Source organism: Dendrobates tinctorius, unplaced genomic scaffold, assembly GCF_039654945.1.
Source record: "Dendrobates tinctorius isolate UK_male_01 unplaced genomic scaffold, ASM3965494v1 ptg000064l, whole genome shotgun sequence".
In the NCBI taxonomy this organism is placed as follows: Eukaryota; Metazoa; Chordata; class Amphibia; order Anura; family Dendrobatidae; genus Dendrobates; species Dendrobates tinctorius.
This window is the reverse complement of record NW_027361732.1, coordinates 67,842,756-67,867,645: the sequence shown is the minus strand read 5'-3', so window position 1 is coordinate 67,867,645 and position 24,890 is coordinate 67,842,756. Positions and strand designations below refer to the sequence as shown.

At 44.0% G+C, this 24,890-nt stretch overlaps 1 protein-coding gene and 1 long non-coding RNA gene across 2 annotated transcripts in view; one reads left to right on the top strand and one right to left on the bottom strand.

Moving 5' to 3' along the window:
- LOC141094573 (uncharacterized) overlaps nucleotides 1-4,564 on the bottom strand; it is a 78,233-nt gene extending 73,669 nt beyond the window's left edge. Inside the window, exon 1 of the long non-coding RNA XR_012233109.1 lies at nucleotides 4,431-4,564. This is a non-coding gene — a long non-coding RNA (uncharacterized lncRNA). The remainder of the gene's footprint in view (nucleotides 1-4,430) is intronic.
- DCT (dopachrome tautomerase) overlaps nucleotides 1-21,541 on the top strand; it is a 40,308-nt gene extending 18,767 nt beyond the window's left edge. Inside the window, exons 4-8 of the mRNA XM_073580453.1 lie at nucleotides 760-926; nucleotides 12,889-13,068; nucleotides 15,769-15,904; nucleotides 18,984-19,185; nucleotides 21,254-21,541. Of these exons, the coding sequence (XP_073436554.1) occupies nucleotides 760-926; nucleotides 12,889-13,068; nucleotides 15,769-15,904; nucleotides 18,984-19,185; nucleotides 21,254-21,435 (867 nt within the window). The 3' untranslated portion in view covers nucleotides 21,436-21,541. The remainder of the gene's footprint in view (nucleotides 1-759; nucleotides 927-12,888; nucleotides 13,069-15,768; nucleotides 15,905-18,983; nucleotides 19,186-21,253) is intronic.
- Nucleotides 21,542-24,890: the final 3,349 nt, after the last annotated feature.

Here is a 24,890-nt window from a genome sequence, read left to right as displayed (position 1 = left end):
ATAAAGTTTCACAAATGCAGGGCAACCTAAATGTACCAATGACATTAAAAGTGCAATGTGTTCTGAAGAAAAAAACAATGGGAAATGTAGAAATGATTCTGACCTGGCAATTTATGGCAGGAATACTCTACTTTTGGTAAAGCAGGTGATGGTTTGCGCTAGCCATCAATACCCACAATGGAGTGTGACTTAGATGGGAGGGCAAAACTTGACCTAAGGATTCTGTTACATTTTCCAGTGTCTGTTTCACTTGTGTGCCTGAGGCTTTCACAGAACGTATGGCTAACATATTTCTAGTCCTCTTGTCACCAAATGGCAACTAAATGTCCTTTTGAACTCTAACAAACCAGTGTGCATTATTTTACCCAGCTTTTTCTAGAAGTATACCTGGTTTCTACTTTCAAACTTACTTTTCAGTACTTTTTTACAGTAGCCTATGGGTGACATATGGTACTGTATAACTATGCTATACTTGCGAAGCACCCCATTGGACATATTCCATGTAATACTCATTGTACAGTGTCTCCAATGTACAATGCATGCAAAATGGGCCCTAACTATGCAATAATGAACTTGTCATGGGTATGGCTGCTAAAAATGTCATATTGTTGTCAAGGCTACTCAACTTGTGGATCATGGTCCAAATCCACAGCTAAGTACCCCTGGTTTATGTGAAATTCTTTATTGTGTTTCTATTGCTAGTAGTACTATATTTTTATTTTTTTTTCATGATTACTTCTCTGTTCTTTTTCTTTGCAGAGACTAATTGGCAATGACTCTTTCGCTTTACCATACTGGAACTTTGCTACTGGCAGAAATGAGTGTGACGTGTGCACAGATGAATTGTTCGGTGCACCTAGAGTGGATGATCCCTCTTTAATAAGTGTGGGTTCCAGATTTTCTAACTGGGAAATTGTGTGTAACAGGTAATTGTTATTTAAGTGTGTTTTAGTAATATGATATACATCAATCATGTAAAACTATTTGGAGATGTCTCTTTGCAGCATTTTAATAAGCTGCTGACAAGTTTGTATACAGATGTAGCCATGGTTAAAAAGTTGACAACACAGTGGTGGGATATCCTGACACAGAATCGTGTCACGCTGGGTGAAGAAGCAAGGTGCACAATGGGGATAGGGAGTGGAAACCCACACTAGGTAAGGGGGAGTGGAGACCCCTAGGCAGATCTAACACCCTATTTTGCCTGGCGTCCCTAAATAGGTTCCACACCTATCGCTGAGCAGGAACCTAATCCCTGCCTGACCCTAGCAATGGGCCCTGGATAGGGAGGGGACAGAGTATGTGATAGTCATTCCCCACTACAACTAAAGACAGAGGGTGGACAAACGAGGGGATACACTTGGCTTGAGAAGATCACTGAGATCACGTCAGGAATCCCCCAGGAAGTCACTAGCCGACTGCTAGTACTTCCAACCAGACAGGGTAATTTCCCTCTAACACAGCACCTGACTGAAGGTATTTAAACCTTCAGCAAAGGTGTGTTAATTAGCAGCAGAAGGTTGAGGTAACTGTTGAGCCCTAGAGGGAGAAGGATATCACTCCATAACAAATACAAAAATCAAGAAGGTGCTTGTAGAGCTAATCGCAATGACCTTCTACAGCTGGATCCAGGATGACTGTCACACCTGACACACCCGTGATAAGTGTAATCTGACACCTAACTTGAGATTAGTCAGTGGCTTTTGTAATGTTAATTTATCATCAACTTAAGTGAACTTTTCCCAAAGTTATCAAGAGGCAATATTCTCGCCGGTGCACCTGCGTCGGGGCCTGCTGCCACCAGCAACTACTTCAGCTGGATGTGTGCTGTAATACACACCGCTAGTCAATCAGAAACCAGCAGCTTCCAACTCCCATGAATGCTGTAGAAGAGGACCCCGTGCAGCGTAGGAGTATGGGGGAATATGAGGATTATTGTTGGGTTTTTTTTTAATTGTATTACAAAACAGGGCGCGTTTATAGCTGTGTGTGTATATACACGATTATTTGGGGCATGTACATGGGGATGGGACACATTATAGTTGTTTGGTGGCTGTATATACCAGCTTGGGGCACGTTATCCCTGAAAGGGGACCAGGATGGGGGACATTATACCAAGAAGGAGGTTGGGTGACGTTATCCTAGGAAGGGTGACATTACTGGAAGGGGCGTCCCTTATTGTGCATCATCCTCTTTAGTTATGAATGGGGGGGTCTCTTACTATATTGCGTCCTGTTATGTACAAAGCTGTCCTATTACATAGTTCATGGCTTGTTATTTATAGCACAGTCCATTACATGGCGTATTCTCATGACTTTTGTTAGTCACAGCAGCACCCTTTATTACATGGACCTCACTTGTTAGATCTAAAAAATTTTTGCTGAAGGAACAGCATTTGACTAGAAGACCAGTCTATCCGCCTCCATCAGAAAATAAGCTTTCCAATCAGCAGTCATTGCATTCTACACCTAACAAGAGGATGATATGAAAAAAAACCTATAACAAGAGATGCTGTACATAGCTAGAGGGCATTTAGTAATAAGGGACTGCAATATACAGGAGGAGACTACAGTGGGGAAAAAAAGTATTTAGTCAGTCAGCAATAGTGCAAGTTCCACCACTTAAAAAGATGAGAGGCGTCTGTAATTTACATCATAGGTAGACCTCAGCTATGGGAGACAAACTGAGAAAAAAAAATCCAGAAAATCACATTGTCTGTTTTTTTTTTTTTTCATTTTATTTGCATATTATGGTGGAAAATAAGTATTTGGTCAGAAACAAAATTTCATCTCAATACTTTGTGATATATCCTTTGTTGGCAATGACAGAGGTCAAACGTTTTCTGTAAGTCTTCACAAGGTTGCCACACACTGTTGTTGGTATGTTGGCCCATTCCTCCATGCAGATCTCCTCTAGAGCAGTGATGTTTTTGGCTTTTCGCTTGGCAACACGGACTTTCAACTCCCTCCAAAGGTTTTCTATAGGGTTGAGATCTGGAGACTGGCTAGGCCACTCCAGGACCTTGAAATGCTTCTTATGAAGCCACTCCTTCGTTGCCCTGGCGGTGTGCTTTGGATCATTGTCATGTTGAAAGACCCAGCCACGTTTCATCTTCAATGCCCTTGCTGATGGAAGGAGGTTTGCACTCAAAATCTCACGATACATGGCCCCATTCATTCTTTCATGTACCCGGATCAGTCGTCCTGGCCCCTTTGCAGAGAAACAGCCCCAAAGCATGATGTTTCCACCACCATGCTTTACAGTAGGTATGGTGTTTGATGGATGCAACTCAGTATTCTTTTTCCTCCAAACACGACAAGTTGTGTTTCTACCAAACAGTTCCAGTTTGGTTTCATCAGACCATAGGACATTCTCCCAAAACTCCTCTGGATCATCCAAATGCGCTCTAGCAAAATTCAGACGGGCCCGGACATGTACAGGCTTAAGCAGTGGGACACGTCTGGCACTGCAGGATCTGAGTCCATGGTGGCGTAGTGTGTTACTTATGGTAGGCCTTGTTACATTGGTCCCAGCTCTCTGCAGTTCATTCTCTAGGTCCCCCCGCGTGGTTCTGGGATTTTTGCTCACCGTTCTTGTGATCATTCTGACCCCACGGGGTGGGATTTTGCGTGGAGCACCAGATCGAGGGAGATTATCTGTGGTCTTGTATGTCTTCCATTTTCTAATTATTGCTCCCACAGTTGATTTCTTCACTCCAAGCTGGTTGGCTATTGCAGATTCAGTCTTCCCAGCCTGGTGCAGGGCTACAATTTTGTTTCTGGTGTCCTTTCACAGCTCTTGGGTCTTCACCATAGTGGAGTTTGGAGTCAGACTGTTTGAGGGTGTGCACAGGTGTGTTTTTATACTGATAACAAGTTTAAACAGGTGCCATTACTACAGGTAATGAGTGGAGGAAAGAGGAGACTCTTAAAGAAGAAGTTACAGATCTGTGAGAGCCAGAAATCTTGATTGCTTGTTTCTGACCAAATACTTATTTTCCACCATAATATGCAAATAAAATGGAAAAAAAACAGACAATGTGATTTTCTGGATTTTTTTTTTCTCAGTTTGTCTCCCATAGTTGAAGTCTACCTATGATGTAAATTACAGACGCCTCTCATCTTTTTAAGTGGTGGAACTTGCACTATTGCTGACTGACTAAATACTTTTTTTCCCCACTGTATATAATATTTATATTTTATTTTTCTCTAATAAACCCCCCCCCCCCCCCCCACGACAGCACACAGGAGGATGTCATCTCATCCTAGTAGGGACAGGAAATACGAAAGAGGTCAAATAGCCTCTCCCACCTCCTTTCCCCAGTGTTTTTCCTGTCCCTATGAGGGTGAAGAGGTCATCCTCGGTGCTCTGTACCGGTGGCAGATACCTGACAATTAATAGCCGGGCATCGGAAGATTGGTTGGTCTTACCCTCCCTCTCCGGATGCTGTTCCTGGCTCCTTTTGGACTCGGGACGTTGCTGTTTTCCCCCAGTCTACGCCTCTGGGTAAAGTCTGGGTGAGTTCTTGGACAGGAGGCCTTTGAGCTTTCCGGGTCCCATCTCCTCCCTCTGCTCCTGCTGGATTGTGGACCGCTGTGCTGCAAGGGAAGTGTTGCTTCCAGCTTCCCTCAGTGTAGACTGATGCGGTCCCAGTGGCCGGAAGTTCTGTCACTCTGGCTGGCATGCTGAGATCGTCACTTACGGTTTTGCGTTCTACAGTGGAACACACCAGGAAATTCAAATGCAGTACTCAGATGGACTCCACCGGAGGAGTCCACCAACCAGGGGAATAGCGGGGGAGGAACCCTTCTGATTGGTGGAAGGCACTGGTCCGGTCGCCCTACTTATGGAGCCTCGGGCAGAAGTTCAAGTAAGGTAGGACAAACTGTGGGTAGCATGGAGTCTGTTCCTTCCCACTCTGCGTCTGTGGATCCCAGCGCTGTCCCAAACTCTGTAAATATACAGGCATTGGATCCCTTCCATGGTGCAGGTAGATACTTATTTAAAACCCCTTTTAACTTCTCTCTTTCAGGGGGACAAGAACCCGCACCAAGGAGTAAATCCAAGGCCACTAGTCGTAAATGTGCAATATGTGGGGGAAAAAAAAAAAAAACTCCTCATGTGGAAAACCCCCATGTCAAGAGTGTGTAGAGAAGTTTCTAATGGAAGACCACCTCTCTTTAAGAGAAGAAGTTAAAGGGATTGTATCTCCTGGTGTACTATCTTCCTTAGCATCCTTCTCCCAGGCCATACCTGCTCCTAGTGTCCTATTAGCAGCAAAAAAGAGGAAGATTTATCAGGAAGAGAATTCGGACTCCCAGGAGTCCATGCCGGAGGAGTTCCTGGAAGACGGCGAGCTGAGTCCAGATCCAGTAGAAGAGAGACTACTTTTTCCTCAGAAAATATAGAGGAACTCCACAGCTGTGAGAAGAACCCCTGGAAGTGGGAAAGGAGAAGCCATCACGTATAGTGCAAGATATGTTCGGAGGTCTCCGAAAGAGAGCTTGTTTTCCTGCTACACAAGAATATCTGGAAGATGGTTCTGGAGAATTGGGAAGCTCTAGAGAAAAGATTGAACACTCCCTCAGAGTTAAACTACTGAACAGCCATAAGGTCCCATAAAAATACACTTTATTAGATACAAAAAATATAAAATGGATAATGGGTACAATGGTAGGGAATGATGCACACACCAAGTGGTCACACATGAATATGGGTGTCTGGACCAGAAAAAAACCTCTGCAATTAAATGTTACTTATGTTGTAATGGGACATGATGCAAATTTGGATATATTACAAGCAGGTGCTTGTTTGACCCAGCAAAAATAAGAAACACCAAGGGCAACCCTGTAGCAGAAATTGCATGTGTGTAGGCTGTAATATTTTAAGAGCAAGTGCTCATATATTAAGAGTAAATGATACAAAAACAGCCATACACCACAACTATGTGCGGGCTATTATATTGAGAACAGATGCTCTTATGGCAACTGAAAATAACACCAAGGGCAACCCTAAAACATAAGCACCAAATCACATGTGTATAGCTGCAGTATATTGGGGCAAATGCCCAGGTAATATGAAGGGTTAATCACACTGGAGCAGCCATACACCGCAATTATATGCGGGCAATTATGTTACAAGCAAATACTCATATAATACAAAAGGGGTGGATGACACACACAAAAAGTGATCATGCATCATGTGTAACAATAGTACCTGAATAGTGAGAGGATACTGCAGAGGAGAAGGACCGTCAGCCCTCCTCGACGTGCGTTTCGGAGTGCACAGCTCCTTCCTCAGGGGGCGTGGAGAGAGGCTGAGACCACCATATCTATATACGGTGCCGGCCGGAAATGCCCTTGCAGCGCTGCCCACAAACGGCGCTACAGCTGGCGCCTCCCCAAACCGCTGACACAGGAGACACGCAGGGCCCCACATGACCTGATGTCAGAGGGGAAGGACGCCAGCCGCAGCACAAGGGCGGACGGCACACGCGCGGCAAAGCCTGCACCCAGGCGGCCATGATGAAAGAGGGCAAAAGAATGGGCAACCGAAAACCAGCAGAAAAAGCGATGAGACATTACATATCCAAGCATATAACAACCGCGCTGGCCACATAGTACCATATGAAGCATATACAAATATTTTGAGAAGATTTTCTCGTATTTAGAATATTATAATTAATGCTCCAAATAAGGAGTCGGTGACCAAAATGATTACAGGACAGACATTAAGCAGGGGCAACATGCATAAGAAATAATATATAGAATTGTACTAATCTCATGTATCATAAAAACAATGGATGTAGAAAAATTCTTTAGAAAGTAAATACACTGCTTGATGATTCGGGGCACTCTCCACTTCATGTTCCAAGTTCCGCAAATCTTCATTGTAGCACCAATACACATCTGCAAACTAAAAAATAAAGGTAATTAAAAACGCATAAAAACAATGTGTGACCAAAGAGGCTTTGCAAAGTACGCACGTAGGTAGGGATCACATAAAAATGGACAAAAGATAAGTCTCATTAAGTCCGTTTGGGTGGATAGTCTTAAGGTACTGTCATACTTGGCGATGCACCAGCGATATGACGCGGTCAGGATCGCTGGTGCATCGCTAAGTGGTCGCTAGTGAGCTGCCACACAGGCAGATCTCACCAGCGACATTGCTGGGGACGGGGGTCGCTACTTACCTGTCAGACGAGGCGATCCTGCGTCCTCCCGCCCGGCTCCATGCTCGTCTCTCCACAGGAAGTCCAGCAGGAAGCTGGCGACGAGAAACGGTCCAGGACGTTCTCACGCGTTCAGCGATAACCAGCGTGGGAGTGGGTCGTAGGTAAGTATCACACACAGCGATATCGCTATAGCGTCACAAGTTATAGCGATATTGCTAGAGATATCGCTTAGTGTGACAGGCCCTTTAAGTGTCCACATCCACCTTGTTTCAAGCTGGGCCAGGCGTTTAGATAGACCACCTCCCCTAATAGTATTAAGGGAATCAATGCCCCGTACTTTTAATAAAGAGCCATTACTCTGATGAAATTCTCGAAAGTGTCATGGCAGAGTTTTTAGGGTGGAAGTGTCCGTGCAAGCAGATGCCGCCTGGATCCCCAACACATGCTCTCTGACACGGACTTTAAGTTGTCACATAGTCAATCCTATGTATATTAGGCCACATGGGCAAGTGGCATAATATATCACGTATCTTGAAACACAAGTGATACGTTTTATTGAAAAACATTTGGAGCCATCAGAGTTGGAGAAGGTAGTACATCGCTCAGTGTTGGGGCAGGCGCACATCTGCCGTATGGCACACAACCACCCCTGCCTGGAATTTCATCAATAAATGTTGATGAAGATTGCCCAATGTAGTGGCTACTGGTAAGGTGGTCACGCAAATTCCTGGCCCGCCTGAATGTAATGGATGGATTGTCCAGGAGAAACTTATGGATATTAGGATCAACCTTCAGTATGGGCCAAGCCCTCTTAATGGCCGATCGCATTTTCCCATGTTGGGGATGATGGGAGGTAATAAACCTCACCACATTAGCAGTTTTTGACTTGCGGTCTATATTTTTATACAATAAATTATTACGATTGGAGTGTTTTGGCCCAATGGTAGGCTTTTTTTAATTGACCGCCCACTATAACCACGCGCCAAAAAACGAGATCTTAATTCATCCGCCCGCATTTTGAAATCCTCTTCCGTAGAACAAATGCGGCACAGGCGGAGGAATTGGCCTAACTGAATGGCCTTGGTCATGTGGCGAGGATGGCAGGAGGAGGCATGGAGCAGAGTATTCGTCGCAGTTTTCTTGTGAAAAATATCTGTCTGAAGCAGACCGGCCCTGTCCCTTCTAATGGAGACACCCCTAAAAATCAATTTTCTCTTGATCCTACACCAGGGTAAGACATATATTTTGATCATTATCGTTCAGGGCAGAAACAAATTGCACAAGGTCAATGGAGGTGCCTTGCCAGACAAAGAAGATATCGTCGATATAGTGCGTCCATAAAGGGGCGTGGTCAATCGACCCCTGTTTGTCAGACAGGAAGAGGTCCCTCTCCCACAGTCCCAGGAAGAGATTAGCATAGGAGGGCGCAAAGGCAGCCCCCATGGCGGTCCCCTGGAGCTGCAGGTAGACAGATCCTTTGAATACAAAGAAATTATGGGTGAGAGTGAAATCTAAAAGCTCCAGGATGAGGTCCCTCAACCCTGCAGGTAATGAAGATGTATCTAGAAAGAACCGTGCTGCTCTAATACCATCTTGGTGTCGTATACTGGTATAGAGGAACTCAACGTCAACTGAAGCTAATAGTGTGTCACACTCTAAACACAGTCCATCTACCTTGTGCAAAAGATCCCCAGTGTCTGAGGTAAGAGGGGAGGCTGGATACCAGCGGTTGCAAATAATGATCATTCCATCTATTCACATGTTCGAGAAAGTTTCCCCTCCCAGACAAGATAGGTCTGCCGGGCGGTGACATCATATCCTTATGAATATTTGGTAGGAGGTATAGTGTAGGGATGGTAGGTTCCTTCACTATTAGCACCGAAGTCAGCTCCTTGGTGACAATGCCGCCATCGAAAGCCCTTTTTAAGATTAATTCTAATTTAGCGCTGAAGGTAGAGCGGGGATTGTAAGTAAGCTTCCTATAGCATGTAGTTATTAAGCTGGCAGAAAGCCTCCCTCTCATGCATTACCTTGGGCCAGATGACAAGATTACCACCTTGTCCGCCGGCTTCAATGCCACATCAGATGGATTCTGAAGGTACTCTAAACGTTTTCTCTCCTCTTTGGTCAAATTATCGCCTTCCCCAAATCTAGGAATCTTATGGAACTCCCTCAGAGTTAAAGGATAGATTCCTAGTGGATGACGAGACTGCAGAATGCTGGTCTGAGGTGCGCAAGATAGAGACGTTCAGGTTGCCCGGGTGGCCGAGAGAACTACCTTGCCATTTGACAATTCCTCTCAGTTGAAGGATATTCTGGAGCGCAAAATGGAGGAACTCCTCAGGAAAACCTGGAAAACTTCAGCCGCATTACTAAATGCAAATGTGGTCTCTACATCGGTAGCTAGATCAATGTATCACAGGTTGGGGCAGCTGGATGAACACCTGGCAGCAGGGACCCCCAGAGAAGAGATCCTCACCTCACTACTCCAAAATGCTACAGCTTTCCTGGCAGACGCCTCAGCGGAATCCATCAGAGTAGCGGCTAGAGCAGCGGCCCTTCCAAACTCCGTGAGACAAGTCCTGTGGCTAAAATCATGGATTCAGTGCACACCATCTAAGATTAACTATGTTCCATTCCCTTTAATTGGAAATATATGTTTGGGACAGCTCTGGATGACCTGCTGGAGAAGGCTTTGGACAATTAAGTCACTGCCCAAGCTAAAGAGTGCCAAAAAGAGATCGATTCAGGCCCCTCAGGAGCAGAGTTCCCAGTACAGAGGTAAAGGGAAGGTGGAGCTACCCCAAAGGAGGCCAGGGCAGGAATTTTTCCTTTTGAGCGTCATGGCTTACTCTGATGCTGACTCTGGGAGAGAGAGTAGGAGATCTCATTTCTCATTTCCTTCAAGAATGGTGGGAGATATCCACCAACCCATGGGTTCTAAGATCGATCCAGGAAGGGGTGAAGATAGGAGATACTCTCTGTGGAAGGTAGAATTTAAGAAATGTGCAACTTTCTGCACAAGCACTCCAAGGCGCCCTGGAGTCAGGCCTTAGAAGTTTATGGGCCTCAGGAGCAATTTCACTAGTCCTGGAGATGGAGAAGAACAGGGGTCACTATTCCAGGATCATCTTATTAAAAAAAAAAAAAAAAAAAAAAAATGGGATGCCACAGGATTATAATAATCTTGAAGCCTCTGAACCAATATATCTATTACAGGAGGTTCAAGATCAAGTCGGCAGTTCCTCTGATCGGGAAAAGCTTCACCATGGCAACAATCAATCTGCGGGTTGCATATTATCATGACCCTATCCATCCCAACCATCAGAAGTTCTTGAGATTTGCAGTTGCCCAAGGGAAGCGGAAAACTCATTACCAATTCAACGTCCTACCATTTTCGTCAGCACCCCGAATATTCATAAATTATGGTAGAGGTCATGGCTCATATTAGAGGTCAGCAGATTTGCATCATCCCATATCTCGACTTCTTTCTGCTGGTAGCACAGTCAATACGGGCATTACAGGAGCACATACAGACAACTTCCGTTGATTTATTAGCTATCTCAGTGACATCACAATCTGAGAAGTCAGATATGATTCACTCTACAAAAAAGACTTTCTTAGGAGTTCTCCTGGATTCTCAGGGGCAAACCTCTTTCTTGCTCAAAGAAAAAGATTTGAACTGAGGGCAAAGATAAACATCCTGCGGAGCAGAAAATCTGTGTCCATGAGATTTGCCATGTCTGTCCTTGGCTCTATGACATCTTGTATCCAGTCGGTAGCCTGGGCCCAGGCGCACAGCAGAGACCTGCAGAGTTATGTGCTAGCAGAGTGGGACGGTTCCCCAGATCACTGGACAAGGTGTCGATACCAGCTCAAATACGGACATCCTTGTCCTGGTGGAACAACTCAAGGAAATTGAACAACGGAGTGCCTTGGATCGAGACCCCCGCTAGTCAAGAAACCCTCAAGGCAGCAACATCAGTGGTCTGAGGTACCCATGAGAGAGTCTTTTCGGTCAATAAAACCACAATCGCTCACCTCCTACACCAGGGAAGACCTAAAGGGCATATCGGCAAGAATATTTTCTTGGGCCGAAAAGAATTTCGTCACTGTCAGCCCTTCATATAAAGGGAACAGACCACAAACAGGCTGAATTCCTGAGCAGGAGAGAGCCACCCTGGAGAGTGGAGTCTGAATCTGGATGTATTCCAGATATTGACCAGGAGATGGGGCTATCCAGAGGTCGATCTATTTGTGGGACCCCAGAAAGCAAAAGTGACCCACTATTTCTCGATAAACCCAGATGACACATGCCTAGGCATAGACATCTTCGCTCACCAGTGGCATTTCAATCTGGCTTGTGTTTTTCCTCCAATCCCAGTCCAAGGACTCTACAGCAAATAAGATATGAACAGACCAGAGTCATTCTAGTGGCACCCCTCTGGCCAAAGAGAAGCTGGTATGGTACCATAACCAGCCTTTCCTCCACATAAGCAAAGAGGGGAGGAAAGATTAAAAACCTGTTTCTTCAACCCTATGGCCAGAATAGGGGAGAGAAAGCATCCAAGACTATGGTGGCAAATTGGATAAAGAGGGCAATCATTGAAGCTTATCAGATTCAAGATCTCACACCTCCACAGAAGTTCACAGCTCATTCCACCAGAGCAGTAACAGTTTCATGGGCGGAAAAAGAAAGCACCTCCATAGAACAGATATGCAGAGATGCTACCTGGTCATCTGTCCACACCTTTGTTAGACATTTATAGGCTTGATTCAACAGCCGTCAAAGATCTATCAGTTGTCCCTCCCTAGACATTAGTCTTTGGTATTTCCCCTGTGTGCTGCCGTGGGGTGTTAATAGAGAAAATAGAATTAGACTTACCGGTAACTCGGGTTTCTAATAACCAACCACGACAGCATGGGTAATTTCCACCCTTTTACTCAATTATTTGATCTAGTAGTAATAAATATGTTAAAGCATTCATACTATTGTGGTCCTTTATTATAACACCGGGGAAAGGAGGTGGGGGGGGGGGTATTTGACCTTTCGTATTTCCTGTCCCTATTGGGAGAAGAGTATCCCCTGTGTGCTGTCATGGTAGGATACTAGAAACCGAATTACAAGAAAGTCTAAGGCTACTTTCAGACTAGCGTTCTGAGGTGCAGAGCAGGGCCGCCGCTAAGCTCCATCCCCGGCCGCGCGTCCTCTGGTCAGCTCCTCCTATGATCACATGATGCTGCATGCGATCAGCATACCCTATATTTAGCATTGAGTATGCTGGCCGTGCACTGGTATGATTTTGCCGGTGCTTGCGCCCTTTTGGTGCTGCGCTGAGTGCACAAAAACGCACTGTTGCATTTTTGTGCACTAGGCGCAGCGCCAAAAGGGCACAAGCGCCGGCAAAGTCATACCAGCACACGGCCAGCGTACCCAACGCTAAATATAGGGTACGCTGATTGCATGCAGCGTCATGCGATCATAGGAGGAGCTGACCAGAGGAGACGCGGCTGGGGTCGGAGCTTAGCGGCGGCCCTGCACTGCGCCTCAGAAGGCTAGTCTGAAAGTACTGTAGCTTTTTTTTTTTTTTTTTTTTTCCCCCTCTTGGTTGCCATTTCTTGCACAGGGGCCTCAACCTGTCAATGTCCGTCCCTGGTTAAATATATAGTTGAATTTGTCTAAAACTGATCCCCTTTTCTTTTTTTTTTTTTAGCTTGGATGACTATAATCTCCGTGTTACCTTGTGTAATGGAACTAATGAAGGCTTTATACGAAGAAGTCCAATTGACCGATCTGGTGGGCGATTGCCGACTGTGGATGATGTACAGAAATGTCTCTCACTACAGGACTTTGACAATCCACCTTACTTTCTAAACTCTACATTTAGTTTCAGGTATTGATAGAAACTTTTTTTCACAAAGTATTCTCAAATGTATTTGTATACAATCAATGACCCCTTGATTACATGCATTTCTGCTTTATGACCTGGCTTTTGAGAACCTTGCTTGCTCTTTTGATGTGAAAAGATATTCACCTGTGCCTGTAAAGAAAAGATTGGGGTCAATTTATAAATAATGGGCACTCGTTATTAGGAGCTTCTTATCTGCTGTGAAATTGTGTACATTTTGCTGGCCAGTGCCACTACCACCAGCCTGAGCAATTGATAAGACATTGCATGTGATGTTTACAGCAGATTGTAACTTCACTCATCTGTTTCAACTATTAGAAATCCAGACTTGTCAGAAAAGAGATCTATCCTTTACTACATTCACCCCAAAACATGCAGCTAGCTTCAGCCAACTCCCTAAATACTTTTGTGCTTGTTGCTAGAGAGGGGTTTGGTTTGACTTTATTTTAATAACTGGCGTTTACACAATGCTTAAATGGGGGAACTTTGACCACAGACAGGTTCAACAGACATAATATTGATGTTTCATCACTTTTCCAAACATCAAAAAATAAAATAAAAAGCTTAAGGGTGCATTCAATTTATTATGGCGCATTCTCACTGTCCCATTTTGTCTAGATGGAGTTTGTAGAAATCAAGGTACATGTGGCGCCCCTGAGGCTTCAGTCGCCACAGAGGTACTGCACCTTCTCCTAAGGTGTAGTGCCCCACCATCCAGGTAAGGTGGGAACTCCTGACCAAGCTCCACACCTGCATTCCACACACAGGATAGTTCAGTGGGGCCACCTAACAGCTTCAGGCTGGGGGTTAGCAGTGCACCCCTCGTGGAACCCTGCTTCGTAACACGACATGTGCTGGGAGGCGGGTGGAGTGAGATGATACAAAAGAGAGGGAAAGTGTAGGATTTCAGGTCAGTCGGTCAGTCAGACAGTGAGCAGACGAGGGTCTGGGAGAGAGAGAGAGCAGGGTGACAGCAGGTCAGCCTGAGTGGAGCTCAAGGCGGAGGAAGACAGTCAGTCAGGAGAGCTGAGGAGTGGTCTTAGTGGAACGAGCTCCCGAAGGAAGAGAAGGAGAAGGAGACGTAGACTGAAGACTACAGATTCCATAAGAGAGAGAGAACAGATCAGAACGAAGGAGAATAGAAGGACGGTGGGTAGCAGGTTGAGAAAGAGAGAGAGAACCCTTCCAGAGCGCAAAGGCCGGGGCCCGGTCCCCGAGGTTGATTGGAACTTTAGACCGGCAACAGACACCAGAGGAGTAGTGAGCTGCTAACGCCTTGCTCCCATCATAGACTTGGGACACAACAGCAACTTAATAGAGAGCCGGGACGCAGAGTGGAGTCCCCGAAGCAGGCTGCAACTGTCTGTCATACAAGTAAAGACTAGGAACAGCTAGAGAGAGAGGCATTCCAGGGTAACTAAGTACTGGAGTGCTTCGCACCTAAAGGCGCATTGGAGGAGTCGTTCAGTAAGGTACATGTTGGCGGAGTGTGGAGGGGAGAATCCTATCCTGCCTGGAGGTTGGCTGGAGCCCTGACCCGGAGAACATGGTACGGAGGCAGGCAGTGTGTGAACTGCAAACAGTGAGTAAAGCTTTGGAACCGCATACTCTGGTGTCCTCCAGTTATTCCTGCACCGCTACACCTGAGTACCAGCATCCATACCATTCTGCGCCTCTCCTCATCCATTGTACCTACACTGCCCTGGGACTACATTTCCACCTGTGGGGAGCTATACCATCTTTGCTGCACCACACCATCAGTCCCAGCGGATCTGCATGCAGCGTTGGCTCAACATCTTACTTGCCAAACACCACGGGTGGCGTCACGAACTACTCTAATAAACTTTAACACCACTAACATCACCGCCATTGATATTGGGCGCCCAGGGCCACGGACCGGGTCACCGCTGCTGTGACACTTTCCCGCCTGACACCGGCTCGGTACCAAGTACCCCCGCTGCCCTGGGCGAGCGAGGGGCGACCCATACACTCTGCAGAATCTGCAGTATTCCGATTTATGGAACAAATTGTTAGTTACAAAAATATGCACCAATCCATTAGTTACTGTATGTGGAAAATTTTTCAATTTTGGACTACTACTTTTTTTAACAAAAGGGATATAAAAATGGTTTAAACTCTGCTGATCAGACCTTTAGATTTTCTGTAATAAGAATCTGTAAGCAATATCTAAAGGAATTGATTAGTTATGACTTGGCAGGGTCTAAAATGTGCCTTGCACATTGGTAAAAGAAAAAACAGCTGGTACGGAGGACAAGACTGGAAGACTGGACTCTGAAAGGGCAATTCGGTTCTCGCTTCCCTGCCCAGTCATTGAAATCAATTGTGGGCCAATGAAATCATGGGTGTAGAACACATCAGAGGATTGTTTGGACTGGATGTCCCTTTTTTTTATAAAGACATGGCTGGGAGGACTGCTATTTGCATTTATGTGTTTCCTAAGCTTCTAAAATAACATGGATGGTTACGATGACATGGCTAAACCACAAGTCTACTTAACTGGCCACGCTGCTAAGTGCTCATACAGCAAAGCCCTTCTTAGCAAATGGAGGTAATAGTGGTATCTTGGTGACACTATCTTCAAATATTTGTGCACAAGAAGTAAATCAACCCACTGGTTACATGTTGGAAAGTAGTCAAAATGCATGTAATTTTTTTCACGTATAGGAATGCACTTGAAGGCTTTGACGAACCAGATGGCGAATTCGACCCTCCTGTAATGAACCTACATAATTTGGTGCATGACTTCTTAAATGGGACCAGTGCACTTCCTCACTCTGCTGCCAATGATCCTATCTTTGTGGTACGTTTTTCATCTTTGTTTAAACGCAATTCAAAAACACGGCACTTATTAATTACCTGTTTGACCAATGTTTTTAAATATTTCTACAGAGAATTTTATGTTCATCTTTTACTTAACTATATCCTCTCTCAAAAGGGTGGTTCTTGATGCATAAATAGAGTAGGGGGCTGGCTCAGCTATTGTAATTGGCAATTAATCATAATCACTGCTTATTCTATAGAAAGATACAGTATGGTGTAATTGTGGGGTCACTCATTTAATCACTTTTTTTTTTTTTTTTGAGACTTTTTTTATATTCTTTTTGCACATCTAATTTGTAAGTAGCTTTTCAAAAGTCTAGAGGGGAGCCAATATGAAACTTTGAATTGTTTCACTAGACATTGTTTTAGCAGCAAGCAAGTAAAGGGGACCGAGTCAAATCTGAAACCATTTATTCTGACAGTGTTTAATCAGACCTATTTTGTAGATTAAATCAGTAAGAAATCCAAGTATTGAGATCCACACCAATCTTAGGAAGTTGGGTCATGTGATTTTTTTTTTTTTTTTAATTTTTTTTTTGTCTGGCAACAAGTCCATACATGCACTAATGCGTGGATGGGAAGTCTGTCCCCAATTACCTGAGACATACAAGATGATATCAATTATGAAATCCTTCACAGCAGATTCCTCTCCCCCCTCCTTACCCAGCTCCACTTTCTGTGTCCCTCTGTACATCCTCCAATGCCAAATTGCTTGTAATGGGCAGAAAATATAATCAAAGAACTTTCACTTTGTATCTTGCTCTTGAATTAAAATTTTAGTGGAACTGGGTACAATATGCAGCAATGATGATCTAACAAACTCTTAACTCCATGCTAAAAGTAGAAATTATGAAAGTGAGCAGTAACTATAAAAACTAAGAGTGACAGACAATCTGCATCACACAAAGTATTAAATGAGATTCTGGTGTGCATACCCATCACATAGGATAGTACATGGTGACTCTGTTGTGCATAAGGGGTGTATCAAAGCCAGGTAGGCTAAATTGAAATCCCAGCACTACAGGTCCCGATTAGGTGAGCCTAGCTAGCCATGGCTAGAACCAGGCCATGTGTTCATTGGTCAGTCAGCTGGGGGAAGTGGAGCAGAGTGGGTTGTGTTGGAGAGACACGAGCAAGAATCTTTCTGAAAAGAGACTGGTTCACACAGTCTGTGCAAACTGCAGGTACCACTGGTTGCTATGGATGTTGGCTGTTTTGTGTGACTGAACTGATAACTAGCTCATCTGTGTCTGAGTAGACAGGGTCTGTGCTTGGTGCCAGAACAAGGCTAGGGATTTATGGTTTTGGTACTGTCTAAGCAGTCAAAATAAATAGAAAAAACTGTGGCCTCGTGTTCCAAGTGTCTACCTAAGTGTGAAGCCCCAGGTGCATATCACTGATGAATCGCTAGCAACCATTAGATATGAGCGAGGGCATCATAATCATGGGAATTGTAGTCTGCATTAGGGGATCCATATCACAAGGGAAGAAGGAATCAAGATGGCAAAAAACCCAGACATGACACATCACTAGAACAGGTATACACAGAAGACTTTACATTATTCTTTAATAATGGCCCATGCTGCCCTATAAAGGGCATTTTACCGGAAATATAGGCTTATATTTTGCAGTTGTGTGAAAAAGGATTTGCCCTTTCACGACCTCCTATTCTTCTGCATGTTTGTCACACTAAAATGTTTCAGATCACCAAACAAAGTTAAATATTGGACAAAGATGACACAAACACAAAATGTAGTTTTTTAAATGAAGGTCTTTTATAATTAAGGGAAGAAGAAATCTAAACCTACAGAACCCTGTGTAAAAGTGACTGCACCCCTGGTTGGGCCACCCTTAGCAGCAACAACTGCAATCAAGTGTTTGAGATAACTGGCAACACTGATGGAATTTCAGCCCACTCAACTTTGCAGAATGGTTGCAATTCAGCCACCTTGAAGGATTTCCGAGCATGAACTGCCTTTTTAAGGTCATGCCATGGCACGTCAATTGGATTAAGGTCAGGACGACTAAGCCACTCCAAAATCTTAACTTTGTTTTTTTTTTTTTTTTTTTGAGCCATTCAGAGGTGGACTCGTAGCTATTTTGGATCATTGTCCTGCTGCATAAAAAGTGTGCTTCAGCATGAGACCATGAACAGATGGCTGGACATTCTCCTCCAGGATTTTTTGGTAGATTTTACCGTTGATATGATTTTCATTCTCTGAAATGCTGCGTTACTTCTACGCCAGATGTAATGGGACATACGCCTTCCAAAAATGTCAACTTTTGTCTCGTCAGTCCACAAAGTATTCTCCCAGAAGTCTTGGATGATCAAGACTTCTGGGAGAATACTTTGTGGACTGACGAGACAAAAGTTGACATTTTTGGAAGGTGTATGTCCCATTACAAGATGTTTTCTGGCAAAACTAAGACAAGCCTTTATTATTGCTGTCCAGTGGTTTTTGTCTTGGAACTCTACCATGGAGGCTATTTTTGCCCAGTCTGTTTCATATGGTGGTCATGAATGGAGATGAGCGAATTTGATCGGGTTAGGGCTTATTTGGCAAGCTATAGCGCTTACCGAATAAGCAGCAGAGGGAACCTGGCTTCCTGGATTGCTCTGGCTGATCGATGTTCGGCTCCGCAGCTGCAGTCACAACACGTGCATGGAGAGCCTTGATTATTTATTTGATTGAGAACAGGTTTGGCTGTAATCAGGCCTGGGTGGTGGCTAGAGAACTGAAACTCCGCTTTCCCAAAGATGTGACCAATTAACTGTCGTTTTTGTCTTATGTGGGGGGCGCAGTCACTTTTCCACACAGGACCCTATAAGTTTGGATTTCTTTTTCGCTTAATGATAAAGAACTTCATTTAAAAACTGCATGTTTTGTCCAATATTTCAATTTTCTTTTTATCTTAAACATTTTAAGTGTGACAAAAATGCAATAGAAAATCAGGTAGGGGCAAACACTTTCACACAACTGCATCTCCTCCAAAACTTTTTAATTAAAAAATCTAGAGCACTAAACTTTGATAAATTTTGTAATTTCTAATTCTTTTAGGTACTGCATACCTTCACTGATGCAATCTTTGATGAATGGATGAAACGATTTCAGCCATCTGATGCAGTTTGGCCTCAGGAACTTGCACCAATAGGGCACAATCGCTTATTTAATATGGTGCCTTTCTTTCCTGCAATGACAAATGACCAACTCTTTATGTCTGCTGATCAGCTCGGGTATACATATTCTATTGACTTGCCAGGTAAACCATCTCACTACTCACAAACTAGTTAGAAGGTACTCTCTTTTTGCTTGTATTTAATGAATAGTAAAGGGGTATTTAGAAAAATGGTCTTCAATAAAGTGGATTTTTATGGCACATACACTGTCTGCCATATCCAAGTTAAGAATGGCGAGATGTCTGTATGCACTAGCGCTTACGATAAGATCATATAAATGGGAATGTTCAGCGAATACAGCAGGAGCTTTTCCAGTGTATACAGTGCACAAGGGTGCAAACTGAAATATCAACAGCTGCTTGCATAAATGGCCTAACCTATTCACTTGGCAGTCTCCCCTAGAAGTGAATGAGCAAATGCATGGCAGCCTCCTTAACAGGCAGGAACATGGCTGCACATCTGGGTGTTTTTATTTTCATGCCAAGTCGCACATGGTTATTGACACAATTATCTTGCCAAAATATAGCCAGAAATCAATTAACCCCTAGACAACATGTGCCATACATGTATGGTAGAAGTCCACAATCACTATATGTATGGACCGAGATCAGTCTAACTACGGCAGGGGTCCTCAAACTTTTTAAACAGGGGGCCAGATCACGGTCCCTTGGACCATTGGAGGGCCGGAATATAGTTTAAAAAAAATTATGAATAAATTCCTGTGCACACTGCACATATCTTAATATCTTATTTAGAGGTAATAAAACAAAAATAGGAACAAATACAATATTAAAATTGAAGTTAAATCCTCAAACTTACCGTTTTTTTTTTTTTTTTTTTTTTTTTTTTTTTTTTCGCATATCCTACACTTCGAGTCCAATTTTTTTTTTTCTCTTTCTTGATATCATTGTTTCCTAGGGATTCAAAATTGCTATTAGTAAAATACCAACATATATACAGCGCTACAAAAACAATATACCAGCAATAAAATTGCCCACACAGAGACATACAAACTGCACTGCCCATCAATGCAGCCTGATCAGTGCCCATCAGCGCAACCTGATCAGTGCCCATATTGGTGGAACTCCACATTTACCTCAGGCTCAGACTGGTGTGGTGCAAGAATCCCCAATAGGCAGCATTGGTCCCTAAAAGGCAGGTAAATGTCCCCAATAAGCAGCACAGGTCCCCATTAGGCAGGTAGATGTCTCCAATTGGCAGAACATGTCCCCATTAGGCAGGTAAATGTCCCCATTAGGCAGGTAAATGTCCCCATTAGGCAGCACAGGTCCCCAATCCAATTGGCAGGTAAATGTCCCCATTAGGCAGGTAAATGTCCCCATTAGGCAGGTAAATGTCCCCATTAGGCAGGTAAATGTCCCCAATCCAATTGGCAGGTAAATGTCCCCATTAGGCAGCACATGTCCCCATTAGGCAGGTAAATGTCCCCATTAGGCAGGTAAATTACCCCAATAGGACCCGGCGTTAAAAAAAAAAAAAAAAATAAATAAAAAATACTCGCCTATGTCCCCCGCTGCTCTGAAGAGGCGCCCGCTCATCTCAGTTTTCTTCCTGCACAGGCACACAGGCGGCGTGACGTCATCAGGCCGCGCAGGCGGCGTGATGACAATCACGCCGTCTGTGTGCACTGTGCTCTGCTGCATACGGAGGGCTGCGTAACGCCTTGCCTCGGCCCGCCGGCATTGAACTGCAGTGCAGTTCATGAGTTCAATGTCGGCCTGGCGGGGGGACGGATAAAAGTCCTTGGCGGGCCGCATGTGGCCCGCGGGCCATAGTTTGAGGACCCCTGAACTACAGTGATCAACACTGGTTCTTTTTCTGCTGCTCTCAATCGTGACAGCAGCGTTTCAGGGGTTGGGGTAGTGGGGGTACACTTTCACTAAAAAGCATAGAATTTCCATTATCCCACTCCACTTTGTGTTCAATCTTGGGCAGGAAATGAGCTCTCATGTATCCTCAGCTGAAGACTGCATGGGTCTTTGGACCAATCTTTGGTGGCTTCAGAATTTGGACCAACCATTGATCAGAAGGGAACTGAAGAGAAAAAAAATATTTGTTAACCTTAAATAGTAATACTGGAAATGAACATCTGATCCCTATAATCTTTTTCCATTTTTTTCCCCCCCTCAGCCTCTGATCCAGACAGTCGTGCAGTTGCCGTCGTGGTTGCATCAACTGTTGGTGGAATACTTATTGCCATGCTTGTCCTCTTGGTGTTACTTATTCTTTTTGTACACAGAAAACAGCGACAAGGCTTTGAACCACTAATGAATGCAAGATTTAACCGTACCAAGTATACAGAAGATGCGTAATAGTTTGTAGTCTTGACATATTTTCTACCTTTTTACCGTATCCACTTCCATTTTGTGGTAAAATGCCTTGGTGTATAAGGTAAAGTGGAATAAAACTTTATTACAACACTGTCGTTTGTGAAGTTTTTCCATATTGTGGGTAGGTCCACATGGGCCAGAATTGTTGCAGATAATTCAAGAGCATAGCCTCAACATGCAGAAAGAATCACAACAAAATGATCAGCAATGTTAGATTTTCAAAATACAATTGCATTGGTTTTTTTTTTTTTTTTTTTGTTACCCCTCCCCCCTCACCGGGAAGAAAGTCTCCAACATGGTTGACATACTGAAAATTTTAATCTGTGCTTCATGTCATTTTTTTTTTTGGAAAGTTTGCATGTACAGTTGTGGCCAAAAGTATTGACACCGCTGCAATTCTGTCAGATAATACTCAGTTTCTTCCTGAAAATGATTGCAAACACAAATTCTTTGGTATTATCTTCATTTAATTTGTCTTAAATGAAAAAAGAATTGTCCTAAAGCCAAATTGGATATAATTCCACACCAAACATAAAAAATAGGGCGGACAAAAGTATTGGCACTGTTCGAAAAATCATGTGATGCTTCTCTAATTTGTGTAATTAACAGCACCTGTAACTTACCTGTGGCACCTAACAGGTGTTGGCAATAACTAAATCACACTTGCAGCCAGTTGACATGGATTAAAGTTGACTCAACCTCTGTCCTGTGTCCTTGTGTGTACCACATTGAGCATGGAGAAACGAAAGAAGACCAAAGAACTGTCTGAGGACTTGAGAAACCAAATTGTGAGGAAGCATGAGCAATCTCAAGGCTACAAGTCCATCTCAAAAAACCTGAATGTTCCGGTGTCTACCGTGCGCAGTGTCATCAAGAAGTTTAAAGCCCATGGCACTGTGGCTAACCTCCCTAGAAGTGGACGGAAAAGAAAAATTGACAAGAGATTTCAACGCAAGATTGTGCAGATGTTGGATAAAGAACCTCGACTAACATCCAAACAAGCTCAAGCTGCCCAGCAGTCTGAGGGTACAACAGTGTCAACCCGTACTATCTGTCGGCATCTGAATGAAAAGGGACTGTAAGGTAGGAGACCCAGGAAGACCCCACTTCTTACCCCGAGACTTTTTCCAGGCAAGTTTTGGCAAACTCCAGCCTGGCTTTTTTAAGACCTTTTGGAAGAATGTTCTCTGGTCAGATGAGACAAAAGTAGAGCTTTTTGAGCAAAGGCATCAACATAGAGTTTACAGGAGAAAAAAAGAGGCATTCAAAGAAAAAAACACTGTCCCTACAGTCAAACATGGCGGAGGTTCCCTGATGTTTTGGGGTTGCTTTGCTGCCTCTGGCACTGGACTGCTTGACCGTGTGCATGGCATTATGAAGTCTGAAGACTACCAACAAACTTTGCAGCATAATGTAGGGCCCAGTGTGAGAAAGCTGGGTCTCCCTCAGAGGTCATGGGTCTTCCAGCAGGACAATGACCCAAAACACACTTCAAAAAGCACTAGAAAATGGTTTGAGAGAAAGCACTGGAGACTTCTAAGGTGGCCAGCAATGAGTCCAGACCTGAATCCCATAGAACACCTGTGGAGCGATCTAAAAATGGCAGTTTGGAGAAGGCACCCTTCAAATATCAGGGACCTGGAGCAGTTTGCCAAAGAAGAATGGTCTAAAATTCCAGCAGAGCATTGTAAGAAACTCATTGATTGTTACCGGAAGCGGTTGGTCGCAGTTATTTTGGCTAAAGGTTGTGCAACCAAGTATTAGGCTGAGGGTGCCAATACTTTTGTCTGGCCCATTTTTGGAGTTTTGTGTGAAATGATCAATTTTTTGCTTCATTCTCTTTTGTTTTTTTCATTTAAGACATTAAATGAAGATAATACCAAAGAATTTTGTGTTTGCAATCATTTTCAGGAAGAAACTGAGTATTATCTGACAGTATTGCAGGGGTGTCAATACTTTTGGCCACAACTGTAGATGACCTTTTTAACCTCAACTCAATTTGCCAGCTCCTGTAATGTCTTTTGGATTTTACCAGCCCAAATCTGCAAGTAAAATCTACAGCAATTCCTTTCAATGTAGACTTGACATTTAATGTCAAAATTAATATGTATGTAATTGGGCTAGAGAGGCTGCCTACCCCCTAAATTCCTGCCTGTGTTCCTCTTGAGTTACAACAGCAGGAGCTTTACACTAGCTGTTGTAGCTTGATCCAGGCAGCTGTTTGTTGGGACAGACTGAAAAAGAAGCTGGCAGGAGCCTTCTCAAGCTTTTATCTCTGCTTGGCATGACTTTCTCCACACTGCTTGAATTTGGTTGCACTTTAAGAAGTATCGGAATGTAAGGGGAAAAAGCCTTTGTAGTAACATATCTAGATGACCGGCTGTGCTGTTAACTCATAAATGATCTTAAAACACATGAAGATAGTTGCAAATGACCTTATTTGGATAGAGGATATCAATACACAAGGGTTGAACAAAACCTTTGCGTGAAGATACCTCTAGTGTGTGTATGTTGAAGCGTTCCAGAGTTATCCCCACATAAAGTGACACTGGTCAGATTTAAAGTGTTTGATTTAAGGTTTAGATTGGCTCAGTTACCAAGGGGTTGCATACCTTTCCCTAAATATGTTTTACATTTACTTGCAGTGAATTTCTGGACTATATACCGTATATACTCGTGTAAAAGCCGAGTTTTTTTCAGACTTTTTTTTTTTTTGTGCTGAAAACTCCCCCCCCCCCCCCCCTCGGCTTATACACCAGTCAGTTGTCCCAGAAAGACGGAGGGGGGAGTAGTGGAGCTGTGGGTCACAGAGGCAGGAGCTGCCTCTGCCTGTGCCGCTGCTGTAAAGGCTCACAGTGCCAGCCGCAGTCGCTGGCTTCCAGCACACATCACACTCCTCTACCTGTGGGCCCTCGCTAGCAGTGCATGTCGTTCATTCCGGCACTAGCAGCTCTACGGGCCAAGTGATCACGAAGTCCCGCTCATCAAGGTAATTAATATGCACGCCTCTCCACTCCCATAGGTGTGGAGTGCATATTCATTACCTTAATGAGCGGAGCCTCGTGATCGCTCGGCCAGAAGAGCTGCTGGCGCTGGAACAAGATGCCAGAGAGGGCGCGCAGGCAGGTTAGAAAAAAAAAAATCCTGTTAAACAGGAACCATACATACAAGGATAGGGGATAAGGAGCCATGCAAACAATGACAGGGATGGGGAGCCATGCATACCAGGATGGGGATTAGGGGGACAATTCATACAGTACCCAGCTTATACTTGAGTCACTAAGCTTACCCAGTTTTTCAAGGCAAAATTAGGTGCCTCGGCTTATACTCTAGTATATACAGTAACCAAATTTACTGTTCCAGTGAGATTTAATATCCTCCAAGAATCTTTATTTTCTCATATGATTACCTGTATACTTGTATTACTTGCTTACACA